This window comes from Oryzias melastigma, linkage group LG15, assembly GCF_002922805.2.
Source record: "Oryzias melastigma strain HK-1 linkage group LG15, ASM292280v2, whole genome shotgun sequence".
Lineage (NCBI taxonomy): Eukaryota > Metazoa > Chordata > Actinopteri > Beloniformes > Adrianichthyidae > Oryzias > Oryzias melastigma.
In genome coordinates, this window is record NC_050526.1 from 3,122,209 (window position 1) to 3,146,170 (window position 23,962).

General features: G+C 39.2%; 2 protein-coding genes across 7 annotated transcripts in view; both read left to right on the forward strand.

Moving 5' to 3' along the window:
- Window positions 1-3,931: 3,931 nt before the first annotated feature.
- On the forward strand, window positions 3,932-14,133 carry tnfaip3 (tumor necrosis factor, alpha-induced protein 3; the record flags this gene model as incomplete). Its single annotated transcript, XM_024297578.2, is given in 9 exon segments — window positions 3,932-4,168; window positions 5,218-5,615; window positions 9,453-9,643; window positions 9,751-9,892; window positions 10,634-10,804; window positions 10,883-11,063; window positions 11,238-12,223; window positions 12,301-12,506; window positions 12,943-14,133. Coding segments are annotated over 8 exon segments (2,460 nt in total). The 3' UTR covers window positions 13,219-14,133.
- Window positions 14,134-19,541: 5,408 nt separating this feature from the next.
- The window catches only part of sdccag8 (SHH signaling and ciliogenesis regulator sdccag8), a gene marked incomplete in the record, with an annotated part of 59,050 nt that continues 54,629 nt past the window's right edge, over window positions 19,542-23,962 (forward strand). Inside the window, 7 exon segments of one of the 6 annotated variants that reach the window (XM_024297588.1) lie at window positions 19,542-19,680; window positions 21,335-21,462; window positions 21,891-21,976; window positions 22,067-22,174; window positions 22,252-22,377; window positions 22,843-22,911; window positions 23,583-23,654. In XM_024297588.1, the coding sequence (XP_024153356.1) occupies window positions 21,399-21,462; window positions 21,891-21,976; window positions 22,067-22,174; window positions 22,252-22,377; window positions 22,843-22,911; window positions 23,583-23,654 (525 nt within the window). 6 annotated transcript variants of the gene reach the window in all.

The window sequence follows — 23,962 nt, forward strand, 5'->3', positions numbered from 1 at the left end:
TTTAAGGCCCAATCTCCCTAGCCCTTCTCCCTTCCCCTCCATTTGAAGGGGGAGTTTAAGTGTGTACGGTAAATGTATTTTTATTAAATCCGAGCCTCCAAACGGAGGGATATAAAACCGCATCGCGAGGCAAAACCGCATCGCGGCGAGAAGTGCTTTTCTTCATGTGGGTGCGCTCTGAACCACAGAAGTTACATTTAAATGTAAGTAATTACTTTTTGATGTTGCATGACCTTTTTAAAACCGCTATTGTTATGTATTTTTAAGCACTGGAAACTCTGCACTAAAGCTAGCGGACTAGAGATTATTTGATGACATCATCGACGAAAGTGACATCCAAAATATGAGACAATTTTTTTCATAACTCTCCGTTTGGAGGGCCAAATGAAGGGGAAGGGGAAGAATTGGGCCTAAAGAACATCTGGTAAATTTTCAAAATAAAACAGATTTTCCACTGTGTTCGCTGTTTTCACAATGTTGTAAACCCGATGTCGTTGTGACAACCAACTCCGGTATCTCCTTCTTGTTACACAATATGTGTACCACAGACAAATGTGTAAATTTAAGCCTATGTAAGACAAAAGTATTAATAGAAGTTCCGTGCTTACCCATTGTATGCAGACAAGTCGCACAGAAAAAGAAATGCTGTGAATATAATTCAAAACCAAGGCGTAACGAGGGTTTGTTTGCCACTACGTCCTATACAAATGGCGGGTTATTGTGAACCCACGTGAGTTTGGAGTCTTGTGAGGTTCACAGCAGAGCTTGTAACTGCAGCAGGACCACAACCAGAGTCGGCCCTGGCCATAGGTGACCTAGGCGGCCGCCTAGGGTGCCATCTGCTGGAGGGGGCACCAAATTTCAATGTTTTTTTTTAAATTTTATTTACAGGTAAATACACCACTCATTTCATGTAAAAATGTTAAAAAAGGTAATAATTAAAAACATTAATAAAATAACTCAAACATTTGACATAATCACTTTTTGCCTAGAACGCCATGCAGACCAGGGCCGACCCCGACCGCAGCCATTTGTAGCCAATGTGAGTCATCTGCTGTAGCTATGTAGCCAGACCACACCGGCCGGGTTGATGGATCAAAACGCCACTTTGAGGTTGTTGTTTTTTGTTGATGAATTAATATTATAATTCACCTAAAAGCTCAAAAAAGTTGATTTCACATGACATACATGACATATGCAAGTTAAGAGAACTGTTTTTGCAAAGTCATCACTAAGGCAAGACTCATCTGACCACACCAGACAGGTGAGATTTTTTTTTATGTGTTGGAGGTCACTTGTCTTGGGGGGGTTTCCAATGGTGACTCAGCAAGTTTTCTTTTTGCTTCCATAACCTGATCATTCCAGTCAGTGACCCAGCCAAGATGAACTTATATATATATTTGGAAAGTTAAAAAAAGCCACCACAACATTAGTATGTGAACAATTTGCTAAACAACTAGTCTGGGTGTGTGTATCCATGGGCGTTAGTGTGTTAAAGTGACTGCTCACTCTAACTATTTGTCACCTGTTGGGCAACTGAACTCTGTCCTCATACCTCACACCTATGTGTCAGCTGATTTTAAGTTTCCGTTCCCTGCTCAAGGAGGATGTTGAAGTGAAGTTTCCAGAGTTTGGGTAAACACAACCCAGAAGTAGAAGTATTCCCACAGGGAAGAGAAAGGAGAGTGGAAAGTGAGGGGCGTCTCAGCACAGCTTTATAAGCTTCTCACAGGTAAGCAGGAGCCAAAGCTCCACAGCAAAGACTACAACATTCACACCTGTTCCTACAGGTAAGTTAACCCCAACCTGTCATATTTGTTTGTCAGTTTTCATCTTTTGAGTGATACTTTACCAGTTTATTTTAAATTTTTATTTATTTGCATTTTTCAACATTCTGCATCAAATGAGGAAGGATTTCTGTGATTTAAAGTTGGGTTTTCAGCATAAATGACAAAAACAATCAGTTTTCTTCCAGGGCTTTTTGATATTTCACAAAGCGTGCAGACAAAAAGCAGGGAATGTTCTTGCACAAGAAATATTGGGTGAATCATGTGCAACATCAGCAAAGTCAGTGTGAGCGCTGGAGCAAAGTGTAACCGCTCCTACATGGGTTGACCACACTGAGACGGTTGGTGCGCTCTAGCACGCGGCTGATGCCTCAGCCATTGAGAGGTTTTGTAACCACCACAAACAACAGGTGCATCATTTGGTTAGGGATGTGTAGACTGTCAGGCTGAGCACTTTTTTTATGTTGTAAGTAAACACATTTTAGAGGCATATTTTAAATTGAAGTAGAAATCTAAATGTAAAATAGGCATTAAATAAGAAAGATAAACTTTACTGATCCTGCTGTGCAGAAATTCAATTTTATACAGCTGTGGGGGTCAGGCATCATGTGCAAAGATGAATAAAATTTAAAAAAAAAAAATCAAGGTGAAAGAAGAATAAAATAAGATAAAATGAAATAAAGTTATGCCACAGGTCTCTTTAGTGAAAAAACACATTGCTGTGTATGTAGACATTGGTGCAAAGTTGCTAAGTTAAAGAAGAAGAATGAGATAAAGATAAACTTCATTGATCCCGCTCTGCTGAAATTCATTTTTTTTAATACAGGTATGGGGATCAGGCATCAGGAACAAAGAAAGAAAAATGTTTTAAAATTTGAGGTGATGAGGAAAGAGGAATAAATTAGAGAAAGATAAATAAAATAAAAAATAAATAAATAAATTGACGCAAAACAAAGTAAAGCAAATTAAAACAAAATAAAATAAAATACAATAAGAAAATAAATAAATAGGAATTAAATAAAACAAAATGAAATAAAATTAAAATAAAAAAAATAATGTACAAAATTTAATTAAACTAAAAACCACAAAGAATACAGAATAAAATACAACTAAAAAAATTAAAAATAAAAAAACTAAATAAAATGAGATAAAAATAACAAAATAAAAAATGAAACTAAACTTAACTAAATAAAATAAAAAAAAATAAAATAAAAGAAACCTAAAAAACCAGATACAATAAAAAAATAAAGCAGATAATACAAAATAAAATCAATTAGAACAAAATAAAACTAAACAAACCAAGTAAAAAGTTTAATTGAAAAACAACATGATATAAAATCAAATAATATAAAAAACAAAAACACAATAAAAAATAAAATTAAACAAAACAATTCATAATAAAATAAAAGCAAAAAATAATAAAGTAAAACAAAATAAAAAATAAAGCTAAGCCAAGGAAAATAAAATTAAATTGAAAACTAAAATTAAATAAATAAGCTTATAATAAGCTATTCACCCGGTCACTTCAGAAAAAAAAAAAAATTGTCATGCAGACAGTGGTGCCAAAAGTTGTCGGATTAAAATGCCTCAAAATAATAATAATAATACTGAATGTGACAGTATTATGATTAGATGTTAAGTTTAATATTCTTGCAGCTTTAAATTTATTATTATAGTAATCTGTTTGAACTTGTGCAGAAAACAGTAAAAAGAAATCTAAAAGAATAAAACTACATTTTTTTTTACATATCCCAGCTCCTTGATGTTTGCTTTGGAAGCAGGAAAAAAACACAATAATTTCCAAACTGTCAAAACAGTTTCACACCATCAATGACAAACTATTATAGGTTGAACTCGTCATAAAGGCGGTATCTGCTTCTGAAAATGTGTTTCCTTCCGTTTCCTTTCTTTTAAACTTGGGGTGGTCTGACTGAGGGTTAATGATTTATTTCATGAAATTGAGGATGACGCGACCTGTCTGTCTACCTCAGTGACGCTTCTTTGTGCTCGGTAGGTGGGATATGTTTCTCGGTACTGAGTCAGACAGTAGACGCCCCCTAGCGGCGAAGAGCCGCAAGTGCAGGTTTTTTTTTTTTACAGAGAGGGAAATGGGTGGACGGAAAGTCCCTGTGTGGAAATCCCCCTAACTTCTTCTTCTTCTTTTTTTTCCCTTTTTTAAAAACTAGTGTTAGTGGACGCCTGTTGTCTTTCGAGAGGTTTCGCGAGCATCAAAGGTTCCGAAATAGATCTGATAGGCTGTTGGAGGAAACAGAAGGGTGAATGGCGCCGAGGACCGCTGCGGTGAGGCTGAGTAAAGTGGCTGAGAGAGGACTTGCTTGAGCATCCGGGAGGCTTTGTTGTTACCCCGACATATTGCACAGGTAAGACGCCAGTCCCCCCACCGCTCATGGTGGACATTTCCGAACAATACCGGGAGATTTAGCGGCTGAATCCCCGCTCGGGCCTCGAGGAAATGTACGGTCGTGGTTGTGGGGACATGGAGGAAGCGCGTGAAGCCTGCTCACGACAGCGGCGTTGACAGCCATTGTTTACAAAGACGTCACCGTGAGGCGGCTGGGCGACGCTTCCGCGCGACCGAATGCGCCGCTGGCAGCGGCGGCTCCTCGTCGGTCTGGAACGCCACATTGTTTCCAATGGAGTTGTCGTTGTAATTACGTAAGCCTCGAACGTCAGCGAAGTCTGCCGTGACCGCGCGAGCACCGCTCTCCCGCACCTCCTGCCGTGACGGTCCACGCGCTCCCTGACGTCCAAGCCCGGTAGTCGGGCCCCGCGGTCCCCGGCGCTCCGGTACGGCCTTCTCTGCTGATGCACCTGCTGCTAGTCAAACCCGACATTCATTCGTCAACTTACTGCTTCACTATCAGCGCAGAACTTCAATGAATGCGCTGAGAAAAGTTCAAATGTTAGCTAAAAACTGCTAAACTAGACCCTCGTTATCACCTGTACCTGACTTTTGAGCTCTAAAACTTGACACCAACCTGCAATAAGTTTTATTTTTATGTGAAAATTTGTTTTAACAAACTTTTAGTCATTTTAGAAATAACCCCTTGACGCAAGCTAACAGCTGCTGAGGTGTTGATAAGAGGGGAAGTCTGCCTCGTGACCTTCCCAGAAGCCTTAGCGATGTTGGGTGGCCTGCAGTGAAAGTCCGGAAAACACCAGTTCATTGTGGGAAAGCTTTGAAATCAGAGAAAAACCCTATAAAGCAAATCAGAACTCACCAGGACATAAAGCGTTCTTTGTAAATCAGTTCAGGAGAAAGTCCCAAACTTGATCCACAGACGAAACCTTTACTGTGATTGGTGGTTTCCTAAGGAGTCTAATTAGGAGGTGGAAACAAAGCTGTATAAATGTTTGAGTGGTTCACTTTGCATCCTAATAATTTTACTTTACACTTTTGTGTTTTCAGCTTCCAAGTTGCTGGGTCATTGTCGGCTGGTGCTTCCTCCTCCTCGCTCCTTTTCCTCCCCTCCTTCCATTCTCCTGGCCACCCGTCCGTCATGTCGCAGGGCCAGAACTTCCTCCCCAAATTCCTGTTTGTCTCCAACCTGCTGAAGGCGGTGAAGATCCGCCAGCGAGTGCCCAATGACGTGGTCAAGCCTTCCACCAGCGGCGGCCTCATGCATCACCTGCGGGGGATGCACCGCTACACGCTAGAGATGATCGCCATGAACCACTTCCCCCAGGCCTTCAGGGAGGTCGTTCAAGCCGCCATCTTGGACCGAGCCATGCAGGCCTCGTTGGAGCAGGAGAAGAAGCTCAACTGGTGTCGGGAGTTGAAGAAGATGGTGCCTTTACGGACTAACGGTAAGAAGAAACTTGGTAAAGATCCACAAAGTTGGTCGCAACACAAACACTTTTTACTTATTTTAATACTTTTTCCCATCAATTTTAGAAACAGATGTCATCCCGCCACAGATGCGTTATCTTTAGTTTCATTTTCTATGCCAGACAAGGTTTATGTTTATGAGTCAGGAGGATTTACACATTCTGAGATGTCATTACTCACTAAGGGGTTACTGTAAATGACAACAATGGGTTCCACTTTCACACTGGCTCCTTCAGGTCATGTTTTCTGTTACGTAGATGTTGTAATGTGGGAACATCCGCAAACATTTACTTTGGGTTCTCGATGCATTGTGCTTGGAAATTCGTCACGCTGCACTATTGTTTACAGTCAGCGATGACTATTTTGACTTTTTTTAAACGTCCCCTGCTTTTTCTGTGGGTGTGTGCTTGTGGGGGCGTCTCTATGAGGGGCGTGAAGAGTCCACGCCCCATGTTTCCATCCGTCACAAGCTGTGGTCAATCAAATGTGACTATACAAATCTTATACAACCTGAACTTGTGTGTTGTGACTGTGATGTGATTTAAGGCTAAAAAATATATATATTTACTGGAATAATCACCTTTTAGTCTACGCGACAAAAGGAGGAAATGGAAAATCAATCGGTTCATTTTTCTTAAAGTTTCCAAGGGAAATGGTTCTAGCTGTGACATGTGAGGAATTTCTTGATGTATTCCATCTCAAAGTGCAGCTTTGACTCGTTTTGGATGCATGAGGAACTTGCAGGATGTGTCATGCATGGCGGTGCATGCAAACACTGGAGTTCAGTAACAACTAAGCGACTTCCTGTAACTCATCAATACTTAGTTCCTCTCCAAAAAGACCCCCTGAATTGATGACAAACTCGAATTCCTCTGCCAGTAAACAGCATGGAATTTCCTGGCCTGCAAATATGATGTCATAAAGGAGAGACAGAATTCAGATGTGGATCGTCGGACTCTGAAGGACCCAGACGTGACTTTGAGCAGAGGACGCACACACATATATAAATATATACGTGCTGAGTCACTGGATCTTCGCTGGTACACACACAGGACAACCCACCTAAAACCCTTCTGTCGAGGTCATCTTTGTGTGGGACTCAAATCTCAGGAGATGAATGACTGAAGAAGGGGGAAATACCGTCATAAAAACCAATAAATCCTCCACTTTCATTAAAATAACAGAGACTCGTCTGTTTTCCCGTTCCCCGCTTTTCCGAAGTCACACGCCATCCGGCTTTAGCCTTCCGTCTTGAAGGTCTCCGGCACATCCGATGGGTTTTTCCCCAAACGGCGTCTCTTGGAGCGGCTTCGAGAAACCCGTCTGCAGGGCTTTGTTTTTGCAGGATTTCACACAGTTGAGTAGTTGTGTGGTGTCGGATCATTTAGTCAATAAGTGCTCCAGCTCTTTTAAGTCAACAGGCAGTCTTTGGATGGGGGGTTTGGGCTTAACCTGAAGCCTTTTAAAGTTGTGCTTTCGCCTGGATGGCATCTAAATAATCTGCTGCTGCTTTTTTTAACGATTGAAGAAGAGTCGTCTTTATTTAGACTAATGAAAGGGACTTTTATCTTCAGTTTTGTTCCAGAACTTTGTCTTTTTTTAGATTTTTTTTAGCTTTTTTGTTTTAAATGATACAAAAATGTGTAAAATACATGTCATATATCAACTGTACCTCACATTACTGTCATTTCTGAACAGAAAATGTTATTTTGAGTAATATAATTGCTCATGTACTCGAAAAAAATCACACAATATGGAATCCACTTTGATGTGTTTGACTTTCAGCTTACTTTTTGTTTGATCCAATGGAATAAAGAGAGCATTTTTTAGGTGCGTGACCTGTGATTACACCTGCGCGTGTGTTATCTCGGTGCTCAGTAATCATGGTACTCGTCGGTAGGATCGTATTGGCAGTTTAAATCCCCGACATTCCAACCCGTCCAAGCCCCGCCTCCGTGGAAAGTACAGGACGAGCTGAGCGGCATTGATGAGTCTGGGATCATCTGATGGGGTCAAACATGTGCGCAGACTCGCATGAAGAAAAGAAGTTAGCAGTGGGAAATTCCTGTGTTTAGTGTGACAGCAGGGTTTTTTTTTTTAATACACATTCACAAATACAAGCTCTCTTTCACAATAAGAGAAAGAACCAGAGCTCCCATGGAAGGAAAAGTAAAATTCCAAGAATTTTAGTTATGCATTTTGAGCAATTTTCAAACTGATGCAGCAATAAGATCCTTTATAACTTACATATTTAGTGTTTGCCTTTAAAGTATCTGCAAAAACGATAGTGTGACAATTAGCTCTGGAAATCCCCAGACTTAAGTTACATTTTGCAACTGAAAAGGTTTTCTTTTCAACCCTTTAACACCAGAGCTCCAGTGTTTATGTTCTTTGATTTATTGTAACTTTTCAACAGTTAACCGATTATTCCAGTAGGTTAAATAATGTTTTTGCTTTTGACAGTAGCTGTAAAGTTAATAGTAAGTAGTAAAATACACAAAAAAGGTAAGTAATCAATTACTCTGCGAGGCTCCTGATCATGGGAGCTGTTATGGTCCAACAAGCAATTCGGCTTTTATAAAAGTCAGACTAAAAACGTTTTGACAGATTCTTAAAAATCAAGTGGTGGTCAGTAGGGCTGCCTTGGTTAGTCAACTAATCGACGACTAATCGACTATTAAAATTGTCACTGACTAATTTAATCACCTTTTAAGAGTCAGCAACTAATTTAATAGTCAATTAGTTGTTACTTTATATTATATGGAGTTAGAGTGTAGTAAAGTTGATAGTTATAATGGCATTTTGCTATCTTTTTGGACTATTTTGGCATTGATTAAGGTTTTTTAGGCTGTTTTGGAGTTTAGCTAATATTTCAACTACATGCTAGCAACATTGGCTAGTATAGAATTTTTTCAGTTTGGCAGGCTAATTTGGAGTTTAGCTAACATTTCAACTGCATGCTAGCTATTTTTGGCTAATTTGGGCTTTTTTCAGCGTTTTTTAGGCTAATTTGGCATTTAACTAATATGTTAGCAGGTTATCAACTTCCGCTTTTTAAACTATCAATTTCAGCATCTTCAGGGACCAAATTCAGCTTACAGCATTCACACTAGCATTATCGCAGGTATTACTATATATCTAGTTTTTAAGTTAGTTTAAAAGTAATGATGGTTAAGAGGTGTGCTTTACATCCAGTTTGCGCATGAAATAATCAGTGATTAGTCGACTATTTAAACAATCATTTGTAGCAGCACTAGTGGTCAGAAAGTACAACCAGAATTCATATTTTTGAACAAATCCAAGGATTTTTGTAAAAATAAAAGTCATTTAATTTCTAATTTAATTGTAGTTAATTTGATTTACAAATTTCTGGCAGAGATGCACCACAAAAGGTAAAATAAACTTTTTTTTTTTAATCACTGCTGACATCACACTACCCATTACTAAATTTTCTGCATTGAGACGTTGTAAAGGATGTCTTTTATTTTGAAAGGATTTCACGTGAATCTCTGTCTAAAATTATGAACAATTTAATATTTTGAAAAAAAAGGCTATTTTTTTCCTTATGTTTCTTATATATTTAATCAATATTTAATTTATAGTTATCATAATAGCAACAATTAAATATTACAGCAAAGCAGTGTCTTATTTTTCTAAAACATGATTTAAGACTTTGTGGCTCCTAGTGGGTAGTAGTCGGTGAGAAAGCGAGTTGAATGGCACCTTAAGTGTTGAAGGTTGTAGACCCCTGAGTTAAAGAGTTAACTTCTTCTTCTTCTCAGACTAAACTCTGTCTCTTGTGCTTGCATCCACAGGAGATGGTAACTGTTTGCTTCATGCAGCCTCCCAGTACATGCTGGGTGTTCAGGACACAGACCTGGTGCTAAGGAAAACCCTCCACAGCGTCCTCAAGGAGACGGACACCGGAGTATTCAAGGCTCGATTCCAAGCGGAGCTGCTGCAGTCCCAGGAATTCACCCAAACGGGGCTCCGGTACACCACCATGGTAAGACGATCCCATTTCCTGTTTACTACAAATACAGAGTTTATCAAGACTGTCTGGTGATAAATTATGTTAGTAGATGGTTTGAGTAACTGTGTTTGTTGTCCTAGAACTGGGAAGAGGAATGGGAGAAGATTGTAAAAATGGCGTCTCCGGTCTCAAGCAGCAACGGCCTCCAGTTCGACTCTCTGGAGGACATTCACATCTTCATCCTGTCCAACATTCTCCGCAGGCCCATCGTCGTCATTGCAGGTCTTTGATCTCTACGGCTTATTTTTTTTATTTTTTTTTTTTGAGAGGCCTCTGGTTACATGCAAGATGGCGCCAGAAAAAATCTCTAGCGGAAGCGGAAATTCCTTTCAAAAATTAGATTTTAAAACCTCTCAGAACTATCAGCTGTCAAGCTTTTAAATATGAATAAACTGTAACTGTCTAACAGTTTAGTGTACAAGATGAGCTTGAAATGGGACAGAGAACGTTAATTGTTTTATTTCTTTCAAGTCAATATTAACAAGAGTTGACTACACCCGTTTCCCTTCTGGAGAAAAAGCCGGTGAAATGCAGTTTTTTTTCTGTGAATCAGCTGATCAGAGCTGACGAAATGCAGTTTTTTCTTTGTGAATTAGCTGATCGACAACGAAATACCGTTTTTTTTTCCAAATCAGCTAATCACAGACAAAATGCCTTTTTGTATTTGAATTAGCTGATCCTCAACGAAATATTGTTTTTTTTTTCTCTCTGAATCAGCCGTTTAGAGTCTGCAAAATGCAGTTTGCAGAATCAGCTGATCACATAAGCATTTACAATAAGTCAAAGGGAGTAAAGGTCGAAAGCTTAAAACAGGAGGTTCCGGTTGAGGACTTCCGGCTAATGATTTCAGGTGCAAATTATCATTTTCGAGCTCCATATTTTTTCTCTGAGGCCAGATTCTCTTAATTTTTTTTCTGGGACATTTGTTGCTCTTTTTGTTTATTTCTTCTTTTCCTCTAACAGATCAGGTGGTCAGGAGTATGAAATCCGGCTCCTCCATCTCTCCCCTGAATGTAGGCGGGATCTACTTGCCTCTGCAATGGCCGCCCACGGAGTGCTACAAATACCCCATAGTGCTCGGCTACGACTCCCAGCACTTTGCGCCTCTTATCACCATCAAAGACAGTGGGCCAGGTACAAAAGCAGGAGTTTGCAGTGGCTTCAAGAAAAAAAAATGGATGTGGCTTGCTTGACTTGTACTGATCTTTGCAGAGATTCGAGCAGTGCCGCTGATCAACCCAAGAAGAGGAGGCTTTGATGAGCTGAAGGTTCACTTCTTGATGGAGAAGGAGCAGCCGCAGAAGGAGAGGCTTCTCAATGACTACCTCCACTTGATGGAGATTCCCGTCATCGGCCTTGGACACGATGTCACTTGGATCATGAAAGCTGCCAGGTATTTATTGGTTTATCTAAAGTAGTTTTTACCTCTCCCTGGTCACTTCTTCCAGCTCCGTCTGGGGGACCGGGTCTAGGTCTAGGTATCTTGTCTTAGACTGCTGCCCCCTTGAAGAAAAGTAGTTCTTGAAAATGTAAGGAAAAGAGATTAAAAATCTGTTTCCTTTCTAAGGCTGGATGAGGGGAACCTTCCGGAGGACATGAACCTGATGGAGGACTACCTGCAGCTCGTCAACCACGAGTATCAGCGCTGGCAGGAAGACAAGGAGCAGGCGTGGGCCGCCCAGCCACAGCGCCCACCCCCCTTCTCCGTATCCCAGCTTTCCCTCATCGAGATCCGCTGCGCCACGCCGCGGTGCACCTTCTACGTCTCCGTGGACACGCAGCCTCATTGCCACGAATGTTTTGAGAAGCGCCAGGCCACCACCGGCGGCGGCGGAGGAGGAGCGAGGATAGAGGGGGTGGTCCAGACCAAAGGTGTGCAGGGTGGAGTACTGGGGGCCTCGGAGGCCGAGGTGAGCTCCAGAGGAGCCAGAAGCAGCAGTCCCCTTTGCGCCTCTTCTGGGCGAGGTGTGGTGCTGTCCAGCCCCCGCTCGGCTCCGCCCACTGCCCCCAGCCTCAGTCTATACAGCGAAACTCACGCCATGAAGTGCAAGACGCCTGGATGCCTGTTCACTCTCAGTGTGGAGCACGACGGACTCTGCGAGCGCTGCTTCAACTCCAGACAGAACCACGGACCCCCCGCAGCTGGAACAGCCGCCACAGGACTCCCGGGCCCCAATGGGGGACCTGTCATTTCCCACCCGGCCCAGGGTTCCGGTTGGACCCAGTGGGAGACAGAGACCGAGAGATGCAACATGTGCAGACAGGAGGCGTTCAGGATATTCAACGGCCTGTGTCCACTCTGCATGCAGAGGCAGCAAGCTCCAGAGAGGGGTGAGCCGCAGCAGAGCAACCCCAGGACTGAGGCCTCGTCCTCCGCTTGGAGTCAGGCCAGAGACGCTGAGCGACCGTGCCTCACCCTAACGCCCGGACACACGCCTGGCTGGCAGGCCCCTCTTGCCAAGCTTTGTAAAAGATCGGGCTGCCAGTTTTTTGGTACACCGGAAAAATTGGGTTTCTGCACTATTTGCTATGTAGACTATCAGACCAACCACCGTAAGTCGTCTGCCGGAGTCATTTCATCAAACATGTAAAGTGTTGCACTCTTCCCATCGAACGCTCTCTTGTTCCAGACCTGACTCCGCCCCCGGCACCGGTCCAGAGCCGGCACGGGTTGGACACGGGTTTCCAGAATGTTACGCGGTGTCGCGGGCCTGGATGTGGAGCGGTCGGCAAAGCAATGCTGGAGGGCTTCTGTGACAAGTGCTACGTCAAAGAGCAGAGTGCACGGCTCAACCAGGTGGCTCATCGCACACAACACTCCCCTCCCCTAGTCATGGTATGTGTGTGCCATCGCTCACGTCATGTAGCCTGTAGAGCTGGGTTTAAAGCATTGACGTGTATTATTTTACTGGACATATCAAGGTGTTGACGTCACCCATAGAGAATGCCTTCTCCATGACTTCCCGATCATCTGCCACCATTTTGAAACCAGTCGACTGTGATTGGTGATTTTTGGCCTCATTAAACACAAATAGGAACACAGGAGGGGAGGGGTTGATATGTCCAGTAATTATACTGTCAATGGTTTAAAGAATCCATTAATCGATCGGAGTCCAGTAAACAAATTGATCCATAAAACTAGAGATTGATCTTAATCTATTTTCCTTATCTATGTCTCCTCTTTCATCTGGTTTCATTTTTTATTGGTCTACCTTTCTTCAGTACTTCCTAGTTGACCCTTTCTTTTTGTTTTTCTTTGTCTGCTCCAAAAGCGTGACCGAGCAGCCAAGCCCCGATCTTCACAGCAATCCCAGACCCAGACCCAGTGCCGGCGGAGCGGCTGCAGCAACGTGTCGCCGGGCTGCACGGACCTCTGCCCGGAGTGCCACACTCGGGGCCAAGGCAGGGAGGCGGGAAGGCGGGCGCAGGCGCCCAAAGAGAAGTCGAAGCAGCGGTGCCGGACACAGGGCTGCGACCACTACGCCAACCAAGAGAAACAGGGCTACTGCAACGAGTGCGACCACTTCAAACAGATCTACCGCGGCTGACCGCGCTGAAAAGTGACGATGAAAACCCCCATTGCTAGAGCCAACGCCCTGCTGCGGGCTCCTCATGCCTATCAATGCACTTCTGATACTAACTAACCAACTAACTAACTAGCTAGTGAGTAACTAGTAACCTTATGGCCTGAAAATTAACCCCCCCGTGTAGAATGTGAAGCGAGAGTGTGTGTACATGGGGGGGAGGTGACGAGTGTGTTTGTGTGTTTGTTCGTCTGCAGTAGACATGGCCTCCAGAATACCTCTCTGTGCAATTATGATCATCTCGATTCGCTGTGTTTTTCTCACACGGTAAGAGGTTTGGCGACATGTCAGAGCAACCCTTGTGTACAATATGTATCTAGAGGTACGTAGCGAATCGTGCCGGACAAAATGATTGTATGTTGACATGACATCTGACATTGCTTTCTAGACCACAGCCAAGGATTTATACCCCGTGTATGTCTTTCTGTCCGTATGATTATTTTTAGTTTCTTGTCTACCTGTCTGGCTCCGTGGACTGCAGGCGTTGGGTAATCCCAGAAAGTTAAAATTCAACTTTTTTTTTTTTTTCCTTTCAAAATGGGAACAAACTATTGGCGGTGGGAAACAGACCAGGGCGGGACCCTGCTAGTTTTGGTGCTACATGTACAGGAACTCTCCACTGTAGCCAACATGCTGGCGGTGTCAGCACCCAGACGGCAGTGAATGCAGAAGAGAAGGCTTTCTATTCCTCCTTTAACACCTGAGGCGTCGCCGCTGACGCTTGAACGCAAAATGTTTAGCGTACTGTAATTTTTCAACCGTTAACCTATAATTCCAGCAGATTCTAAAGGAGATGCTTTCAATTACATATTTTTTTATTTACTGTTTGCTGTAAAACCATAACAGATCCACTTCATTACACATGTTTAGAATAATTCAGCTAGTGTCTGTATTTATAAGTGGATTAGCAACAAGCCTTTATATATATTTATCGGCTAAGTTTTCATCTTTTAGATTAATTTTCAAATAATTTGGCTTTCAGCTGTGATATTAGCATTATACTCACTCATTTTGACTAAAATTTTTATGCTAATTTGGAGTTTGGCTAATATTTTAGCAACATGCTAACGTTTTTGGCTAATTTATCTTCTGTTTTTTTTAGGCAAATTTATAAATTTACCAAATATTTTAGCAAAATGCTAATCTTTTTGGCTAATTTATTATCTTTTGAAAAAATTTTTAGGCTAATTTTGAATTTAGCTAATATTTTAGCAACATGCTAACGTTTTTGGCTAACGTTTTTGTTATCTTCTGAATTTTTTTAAGCTAATTTTGAGTCTAGCTATTATTTTAGCAACAGGCTAACGGTTTTGACTAATTTGGCACTTGCTGATGATTGTTAGGCTAATTTTGAGTTTAGCTAATATTTTAGCTTTTGTGGCTAATTTAGCATCTACTTAGGTTTTTGGGCTAATTCTGATTTTAGTTCACATTTAAGCAACACACTACATTTTATCAGTACCTCTTTTTAAGGGGAAACATTACATTTTTTTTATTCAGAATCTGCTATAATTATCATTTAACAGTTGAAAAAATTACATCAAATCAAAGAACACAAACACTGGAACTCCGGTGTTAAAGGGTTAATTTCTTTTCATTTTTTTAAAAACACATCTGTTGCCTTGGACGTCGTTTTACCTAGAAGATAGCACCCAATTAGCGCCTCTGATTTTGTCAGAAGGGGGATTTCCAACAACAAAAAAAACCCCACGTCAGTCTGCATAATACCTCACCTAGCCACTACAAACACGGTTTGCACACAGCTCTGTGAGATTGTAAGGCCCAGCTCGCACTTGAGGTGGGATGTACGTAAACAAACCTGTCAAAGCGATGCATTCCTTCCCGCTCCACCCCGCCGGATACGCCAAGGCAACAAATCTTATCGCTTGCTTTGGCTGTTTATCTGAATGTGTTTTCTGTGCTGGGTTTTCTTGTTTCTCCACTTCAGCACACTTTTTTGGGGCTCCATACGTTTTGCCTTTAAGTAGTAATGACATTTTATGGACCAGAAGGGCAAGTGCTCCCACCTTTAAAACGCTTTTGTGAGTATGGATCTTGAATCCATATTTTTTAAAGGACCTTCCAACTCGATGCCTCATCTTCAACATACACACACACACACAATGCACGAATGTGTGCTTCTGGAACACACACACAAAGAAACTGACATTCCTGTTTTTTGTTGATTTTTCTTAAATTATTTTTTAAGTATTTTGATATATTTGATTTCTGCTAAAACTCGGAAAAAAAAGAAAAAAAAAAAACATGTGCCCTCAATTGCCAAACAGTTGTTGTTACCTCCTTAAAACGACCAGCCTGGGTCATTTTAGAGCGCCACAGATAGACATCTTCATTTTTACGTCAATTAACTAGATTTACCTTCAAAAATGGATTTCTATTTCTTCACTGTTAATGCTTCAACATAAAAAAAGAGTAATTTCTCTGCTGAAGTGCAGAAATCAAAACGAGAGTTGCAGTAGATGTCCATCTGTGGCTCCGCTTTCGACTCACCGGCTCTCGGTCTGCCTTTTTCATTCAACTGTATCTGAAGCTGTCAGCAGGCCAGCCCACACGCTGATGGCCTGCATGTAGATTTCTGTGTGCTTTAATCACCTCTAGATGAACCTTAAACCAATTACAGGCCAATTAGCAGCCGGCTCCACCGGAAGAAACTTCTGGTGGATTCGGAACGAGTCTGGTCCGAGAGGAGATTCTTAAAAAGTTGCACATGAGTTTGTCTGAGCTGCTGAGGCATTTAGGAGTGGTCCCCCCGCCCCCCTTGACTCGTGTCGGGACCTTCCAGCAGTAGGAAAAAGCATCGGCTGAAGGGCAGAAGGTGTAACAAAACATGCAAACGGTGTGGAAGTTTCTTTTGATGATAGGGTGTTGTATGAAACAAATACTGGTTTTATTTGTTAAGTATTTATTCATATCAAGATATCTGTATTGTGTGATTCAATAATTATTTATATGTTGTCTTGAAATGAATTATTTTATTAAGAAATCTGACTCGTGTGGTCTTGACTCCTTTTTTTGTTTAATCCCCGTTTATATGCACTCGTAACTCCATCGTAGAAGGTGCTGCAGATAACATCACCTATAGGCCGCATGTTTACGATCCAGCGCTCCATTTACTAGAAGCTCTAACCGGGTTACTGTTTCAGTCTTCCTCCGCTCCTCTGTTGTCATCAATGATTTCCACAGTGAGAAGTTCAAGTGATGCGTGTTTTTCTTACTACTTTCATTCAGTTGTTTCCAGGTTAGAGTTAGGACACACATATATATATAGATAAATCTCGGGTGGTTATAGTGGGAGGGGGTATGTGGCAGTTTAAGGATGGGTAATTGGCTGTAGGGGCCACATTGGTGACATTTAGTGAGCGTGGAGACAGCAGGGCTTTGCGTGGGCTTGACGCGCTCGGCTGTGTGGTTTCCTGGAAATACCAGAGCATGCAAATACTCAAAATCTTTGACGAAAGACGCACTCCACTTGTGCTTCTTTTGCTGAATGAGGGGAAAACTAAGCATGAACATCAAACCAAGCACATATTTTAATAGTTTTTTGATTTTATATAAAGAAAACGTTCATTCATGGCAACACCTTAAGCTGAAGGTGCAGCATAATTGTTAAATAATTAGATTTTTATTTGCATTTATGGTTCTTTGTTACAAAAACGACATTTTAACAAAAAAGTTTAGGATTATTTGCTTTAAAAGTACCTTTTATGTGACATTTATTTGTCTTTTAACATAAATCAAGGACAAAACTTACTTTGTTCCAAGAATAAAAACAAGTTTCAGTGCTGTGAAAAGATTTAATGCATAAGCACAGTTATGTGGTTCAGCTTGAATTGGTTTCTACGTCATCTAGTTGAACCAAACTCATCAACCACCGCAAATGAAAACGTCAAACTTTGCAGCACAATGACTCTTTATGAATGAATACACCAAACTCTGACGCACTACTTTTCCTTTTCAGAAGTGAAAAGTCTCAAAAAAAACAAAAAAACAGCTGTTGTTCATTTAAAAGGAAGTTATCTTAAACTGTGTAAAAGTAGGAGGATGTATCCATGGTTACTTTTGTCTGATGGTGTAAGCTACAGCGGTAAACATGAGTTTCTGTCCATCCCCCTTTATATGAGTTACTTGAGTTTCTAACTTCTTATCTAATGAAAAATCAAGAAACAAAGATAACATTACAAAAATTGCAAATTCTTTTTATTTGTTAAATGTGAGGTCAACAATTTTTTAAGTTTGATTTGTATTTCATTAGCTTTCAAAACATTTTTAATACCTTTTTTACTGTTGTGTTTTGTAGGAAAATTTGGTTAACATAAAGTTCTTTCTTGTAAAATGTCTAGTGCTTCACCACTAATCTAGAAAAGAGACAAAAAAAAATGTTTTTTGAGTTTTGTAACAACCTATTGAGAAACAGTTATGTGTTCTTTTGTGTTCAGCATAATGTAGGAGTTCTCTCCAGTGACTGAAAGTAACATTTGATGATAAAGGAAGTTAGGCAATGCAGTGAAAGTAACAGATTGTGTAAACCCAAAATATTTGTCGTTTTCGTTCCTCTAAAACTACATTTTATTTCTTTTTTTCCATTATTCAACCCTCTGGTTGTTCTGTGTATTTTCAGGTTTATTATCCTCAGAATAAATTAAATTAAGTTGTATTTATTTAGCAGTGTGTCTGCAAACTGAACACCAAGAGAGACTTTTGGTCCACTTTTCTTACTGATCAAAACCCAACAAAACTCTATTTTATCCTTCAGGATAATACACTGCCTTTCAGCCACCCATTTGTAAAACGTAGATTTAAAATATTTACTAAACTGAACTCTTCTTCCTTTCGACAGCAGAACATGGATATTCTTTTCAATATAAAAATCCAATGTGTGTCAAATAATTATCCTGCTGCAGAAAATTTGACTTAAACTTTGACATACTTTAATTCTTTTCTCTTTAACCATCAAATATTAGACATGGGTGTAGAATTCATTATAAAAAATTGAAATTAAATTATGTACTTTAAGAACTTTTCCCCAGAAGAGCAACTGTTGTATAGGAAAAGCTGAGAATATGTGCTTCAAGTCTATGCACTTATCATTTTGACATGTTAACATAAATTGTAATTCTTGGTTAGCTAAAACAAATGTAACCAAAATTATTACATTTAGTAATTAATTGATTTAATTTGCAATTTTTTCCAGAGCCAAAGAGCCACAATGGAGAGATATTAGAGCAGCATGTGGTAGGCCTTATTTTCAACAGCTGTTCTATATATGTCATTTATACATGGTAGAAATAAAGTAGAACGGTGGAAAAAAACCTACAAACCTTAAAGCATCTAAGAGATATTTTGACAAAAAAAAAATCAGAAGATAATAACTACATCTCCCATAATCCTTTGTGTTTAAGGAAGGGGAAGGCAAGTATTGCCTTGTTTAGGCTTCATAGTACCCCCGAAGGGGCGGTTTTAATTTCCACCCGCTAAAATTGAAATCATTTATCGACAAATAACGATACATAATAAAGTTTTAAAAAATATTCTATATAAATATAACATAAAATGTTTAAACAAAATCAGATTCAAGCTTTCCCACTTCAACAAAACGTCTCGGTATGGTACGCTGGTGTACAAATCTAACACTAGCTTCTTCAGCTCAGAGAAACAGAAAGTCCAAAATAGGAAAATGATTTACACACACAATATTAGTCCTGGCTGCACGGTGGCGCAGTGGTTAGCGCTCTCGCCTCACAGCGAGAAGGCCCCGGTTCAAATCCCGGCTGGGACCTTTCTGTGTGGAGTTTGCATGTTCTCCCCGTGCATGCGTGGGTTTTCACCGGGGACTCCGGCTTCCTCCCACCGTCCAAAAACATGCTTCATAGGTTAATTGGTGACTCTAAATTGCCCCTAGGTGTGACTGTGAGAGTGGATGTGTGTGTGACTGAGGCCCTGAGACAGACTGGCGACCTGTCCAGGGTGTACCCCGCCTTCGCCCATCAGTAGCCGAGATAGGCTCCGGCACCCCGCGACCCCGAAAGGGACAAAGCGGTTACTTTAACGCAAATTTTAAAATTAAGGACAAAATCATTAAAAAATAATTTGCACAGTATAATAACTAACACAACGTGAATACTCAGGAAATATTTCAGACATTAAAACAGTTTTCTGAAGTCCACACCAACATTTTGTCTTTCTTCGAAAACTACACCTTTTTCGCTCACGAAAATGTATTTATGTATTTATTTTTTGCGCTTTCATTGCTTGCGCGTCTGTTGTTTGGTGCTCAATCCCGGTGGGGGCGGTATATCCTCCGACTGGCTGTTTATAGCAAAGCTCTCCCAAGGAGAAGAAGAAGACGACCAATGACAGCAGTGTTTAACACAGACGAAGAAGAAGCTACAAAGGAGCCGTGGAGACGTATGTAAATAGCTTTTAAAAAGTATCCCTTATCTGCGTCAACCTGTATTTATTATAAGTAACCCTAAATATGCATTAGCGAAAAAAATTCTTATTTTTCCTTTCTCACGTCAGTTATTTGTAAAGTTCGTCTTTAATTACACCTGTGGAAGCAACTGTTATGATAAGCTATAGTTGAAACTCGAGAAGAACGTTCAGAAACTTTGGTCTAATTTAAATAAGAAACAGTTTATGAACGTTTTTTTTTAATAAAATAATTAAGAAATAATTACTGTGAATAAATAACAATAGTATTTTTAAATAATTAAGTTTTGGTTGCAGGAAACATGGTGTTATTTGTCAAATCCTATTTTTCAGAAAAAATATATATATATATTTTTAGCACTAAATCATGTTGTTTCAACGATTGATTGAACATGACAGAACAAGAATCACCATTCATTCAGCGAATTAATAAAATATCTAATTCAGATGTGCCTACTTTTGTTTTAAAGGTTAGTCTACGGAGTGATTTTTGTGCCATTATTCCAAGAGCAACGCTCACTGTTCTGAGTGTAAAACTTTAACATTTTGTGTGCTCCAAAATTTGTTTGCACAAGAAGCAGAAAAGGGCACTTTAAACTTAAAGATACATGCAAACATAACAATTTTACTCATCACAAAAGTGGCACAAAGGCCAGTCAATCATAGACAGACTAGCCTACGAGCTGATAAAAATACATTTTTTAAAATAAAATTTGTAAAATGTTATGCTCAAAGCAGCAAGTGTTGTGCTTGGAATAATGTCACAAAAATCCCTCCATAGTTATCAGGTAGACTTTTATTATTATTAAAGCAAAGGGGCATTTTCAATCTAATATATCATTTTTAATTTTGGTTCCTTAAGAGCTTCAGTGATTCCAGGTGAATTTATTTGTAAGTATCCTAACTTTTTGGTGGGAGGTCTTCATGTATTTATTTTGTATATGATAAATTCAGTAATAAGTGAAAAAAATATTAGTAATTTACATGGGTTTAAGTAACTGTAATTAAGACAAATCAATCTATTATTTAAGTAATATAATTAACATGTAAGGCCTCATACATGTAGGAAAATTCCAAATAAAGAATGCATCAAAATTATGTTGATCTAAAATGAACATGTTTTTTGAGTAGGAAACTAAACTTCTTTCTTTTTTAAGTTAAATATACCTATTTTATTCTTTAGAGTTTAAGTGACACATTTTTTCGTGTTGCATTTTTTATGTTTAAATCCTTAGTGGGTCATTTGGAGGTCAAAGGTCACATTTTCCTGTTAAAATGTTTAAGATATTTAAGTATAGATGACAGCAAAACACAATGAAATTATGAATTGATGTTCAAGTTGACACTAAAATGTGCTTTTATGTTTTGTTTGCTGATACAAATTAATCAGATTTTTACTAAAATTGCATAATTATGATTAAAAACTACTGGGAACACATTGAAAATATATATAACAATGATCAGAGGGACTCGAGGGAAATTCTAGTGTTTTTTTTTTATTTTATTTATCTTTAGGTCATTAAATGACTTGTTGGAGTCCAAAATTCTGATTTAAAGTTAAAATGATGTACAAACACAAATAAGAGTGTCATTTGTATGAATAAAGGAGATAATGTTGTGTGTGCTGCAGAACAGGCCAACCGGAGTATCCGAGAGTTGAGCTGCACTTTGGATCAGCTGTGGTGACGGTGGTGATGATGATGATGGTGGAGGAAGACAGCATGGCTGCAATAAGCCAAAAGACTCAGAGTGAAGCAGGTGAAAATCCATCTAAGGGAATTTGAGCTGGAAGGAAGTAAAGCATGTTAAAATATAAAAAATTAAGATAATTTGAATGGATTTTGAGTATAATTTTAAACATTTTAGTAATATTCTGAAAGAATACTTTAGAGATTTGGATGTGTTACCTTTCCAAAGTTTTTGAGTCCTTCCTAATTTTGTAAATTTGCAGAATTAAGGACAGAATATCAACCAAAAATTATGAAGAATTCAATTAAAAAAATATAAAGAAAAATTTTCTCCTTTAAATTACATAATTTACTTCAAGGAAGATAAACATTTTCAAAATATTTGGATATTTAACCCTAGATTTGTTAGTTTTTGTGGTTCGCACTTAAACTTGAGTAAAACCAAAACAAAATGGTATATTTTTAAATCTTTCTCATGTTTACATGATTTTTGTTTAGTTAATCAGCTGAAGAGTCTCCTGCTGAAGCAGGGCAAAGAAATCCCTCCACCTCCTCTATCTTCAGGGAAAAAGTCTCCAGCAAAGGTAAAACACAATACTTTAACCACTAAATATACTGTTATTTGACATTATGAATATTTGACATTTTTTAAACAGTTTTACTTTCTCTGGTAGAGATTACAGCAGGAGTCCGGTTCGCCTGTTTCTCAGGATTTAGTCTCCACAGTCCAAAACCAAACAGAATACATCCAACATCTGGAAGCTGAGATCCAGTTCTGCAAGGTTTTATTTATTTATTTATTTTCCGTGTTGTTGTCTATGAGAGCTCCGTGTGACGATTGGTGGTTTTGTGTCTTTAGGAGGAGCTGCAGGAAATGAAACAGCGGGTCAGAGTGGTGGTGGTGGAAAACGAGAAGCTGCAGTCTGAACTCAAGTCCAAAAGTCTGGAGAAATCTGTCAAACCAACAGCAAGTCAAAACTACACAGTAATCTACAAGCATCGGGATTGATTTTTTTTCTTTTAGTTTACTTTAATATCAAGTTAATTAAAAAGATTATATGTTTTGTATTTATTTGATTCTCCTACTTCCGAAGAAACTGTAGAGGAACATTCAAAACCTGTTACTTCAACAGTAAAAGTTTAATTAATTTTTTTTCAAAACACAAGAATATCATAACATATTCATTTTTAGTTTTTTTTTAAATACGTTTTTTTAATAAATCATATTTAGTTCAAATCTAAAAACTCAATAAATCTTCAAATATTCTAATCAGGACCATTTTTTTTCCCTCTTATAAAAACAACCTTTATTTTAGCACATTTTTGGACTCTACCCACTTCTGCTTTTTTATATTTGTCAAATTTATTTCAAAGATAAAAGGAAATATTGACCTTCTGTTTAAGGAATGATTTTCAATGAACGCATTAGTGAGGTCTGATGTTCCCTCAGGTGGCCGACCACAGATCTGCAGAGCAGAGTGAGCTGCAGAGGCTGGAGAACACGTGGAGGAATGAGATGGTGAGAAGATTCAGACTTTTTCTCCTCAGTTTTTCCTTTATGGTTATGTAAAGGTCGTGTCACACAGACACAGCTACTGCGTACATTTTATGCACATGAAAAAGGGTCACATGTGAATCTATGTGAAAAAAGTGAGAAAAGTTGTGGTCCTTTACGCAAAATTTCAAAGATGTATCATAAATGAACCATGCTAAAATCATGGATGAAGAATAAATAAACACCTGTTTCATTGAATTTCTTTACTTGGGCGTTTAGAGTGTTATGGTCAAGACTCACCATGTTTTCATTAAAGTCAGTTATGTAATTTTAATATGATATATGTGCTGTTTACAGGATGTAAAAGTTATACTTCTGTGGTACATACAGTTGCTGAAAGCCAAGAGTCACACACAATTCAGTAAGATTTACACAATAATCGTGCATAAATTACACAAAATACGCATAAACAGTGTAATTCTCAGTCGTCCAAAAATTTTGAACTTAAACCAAATTTATGTAAAGACTTGTTGGCACATAATGGTGAATGGAAGAAACACTTATGAATAATGTATATAACACATGTATCACAAAAAAACATTTTATACCTGGAAAATGTGAAAAATATAATGTGTGACTCTACTTTAAGGAATGATTTTCAAAGAGCACACTAGTGAGTTCTGATGTTCCTTCAGGTGGCCGACCACAGATCTATGGCAGAGCAGAGTGAGCTGCAGAGGCTGGAGAACACGTGGAGGAATGAGATGGTGAGAAGATTCAGGCTTTTAAAATATGGTTATTTGAGGTCTCCATTCCATATTGTGTCTCTAACCTAAAAAATAATGAATACTTGTAATTTACAGACACCATCTTATCCTTCCATTTTAGTTTTACTCTTCACATTCGAGATCAAATAGATGAACTCCTCAATTACTAAGTAACAGTCCCCACATACTTGATTTATAGTCCAAAAAGGATTAAGCATAGCAAAAAAACAAAAAAATCCTGAAATTTTAGATGTCAATTTTGATATCTCCTATGGAGGCTGTGAAAATGGCCTGCCCTGTTTTTTTTT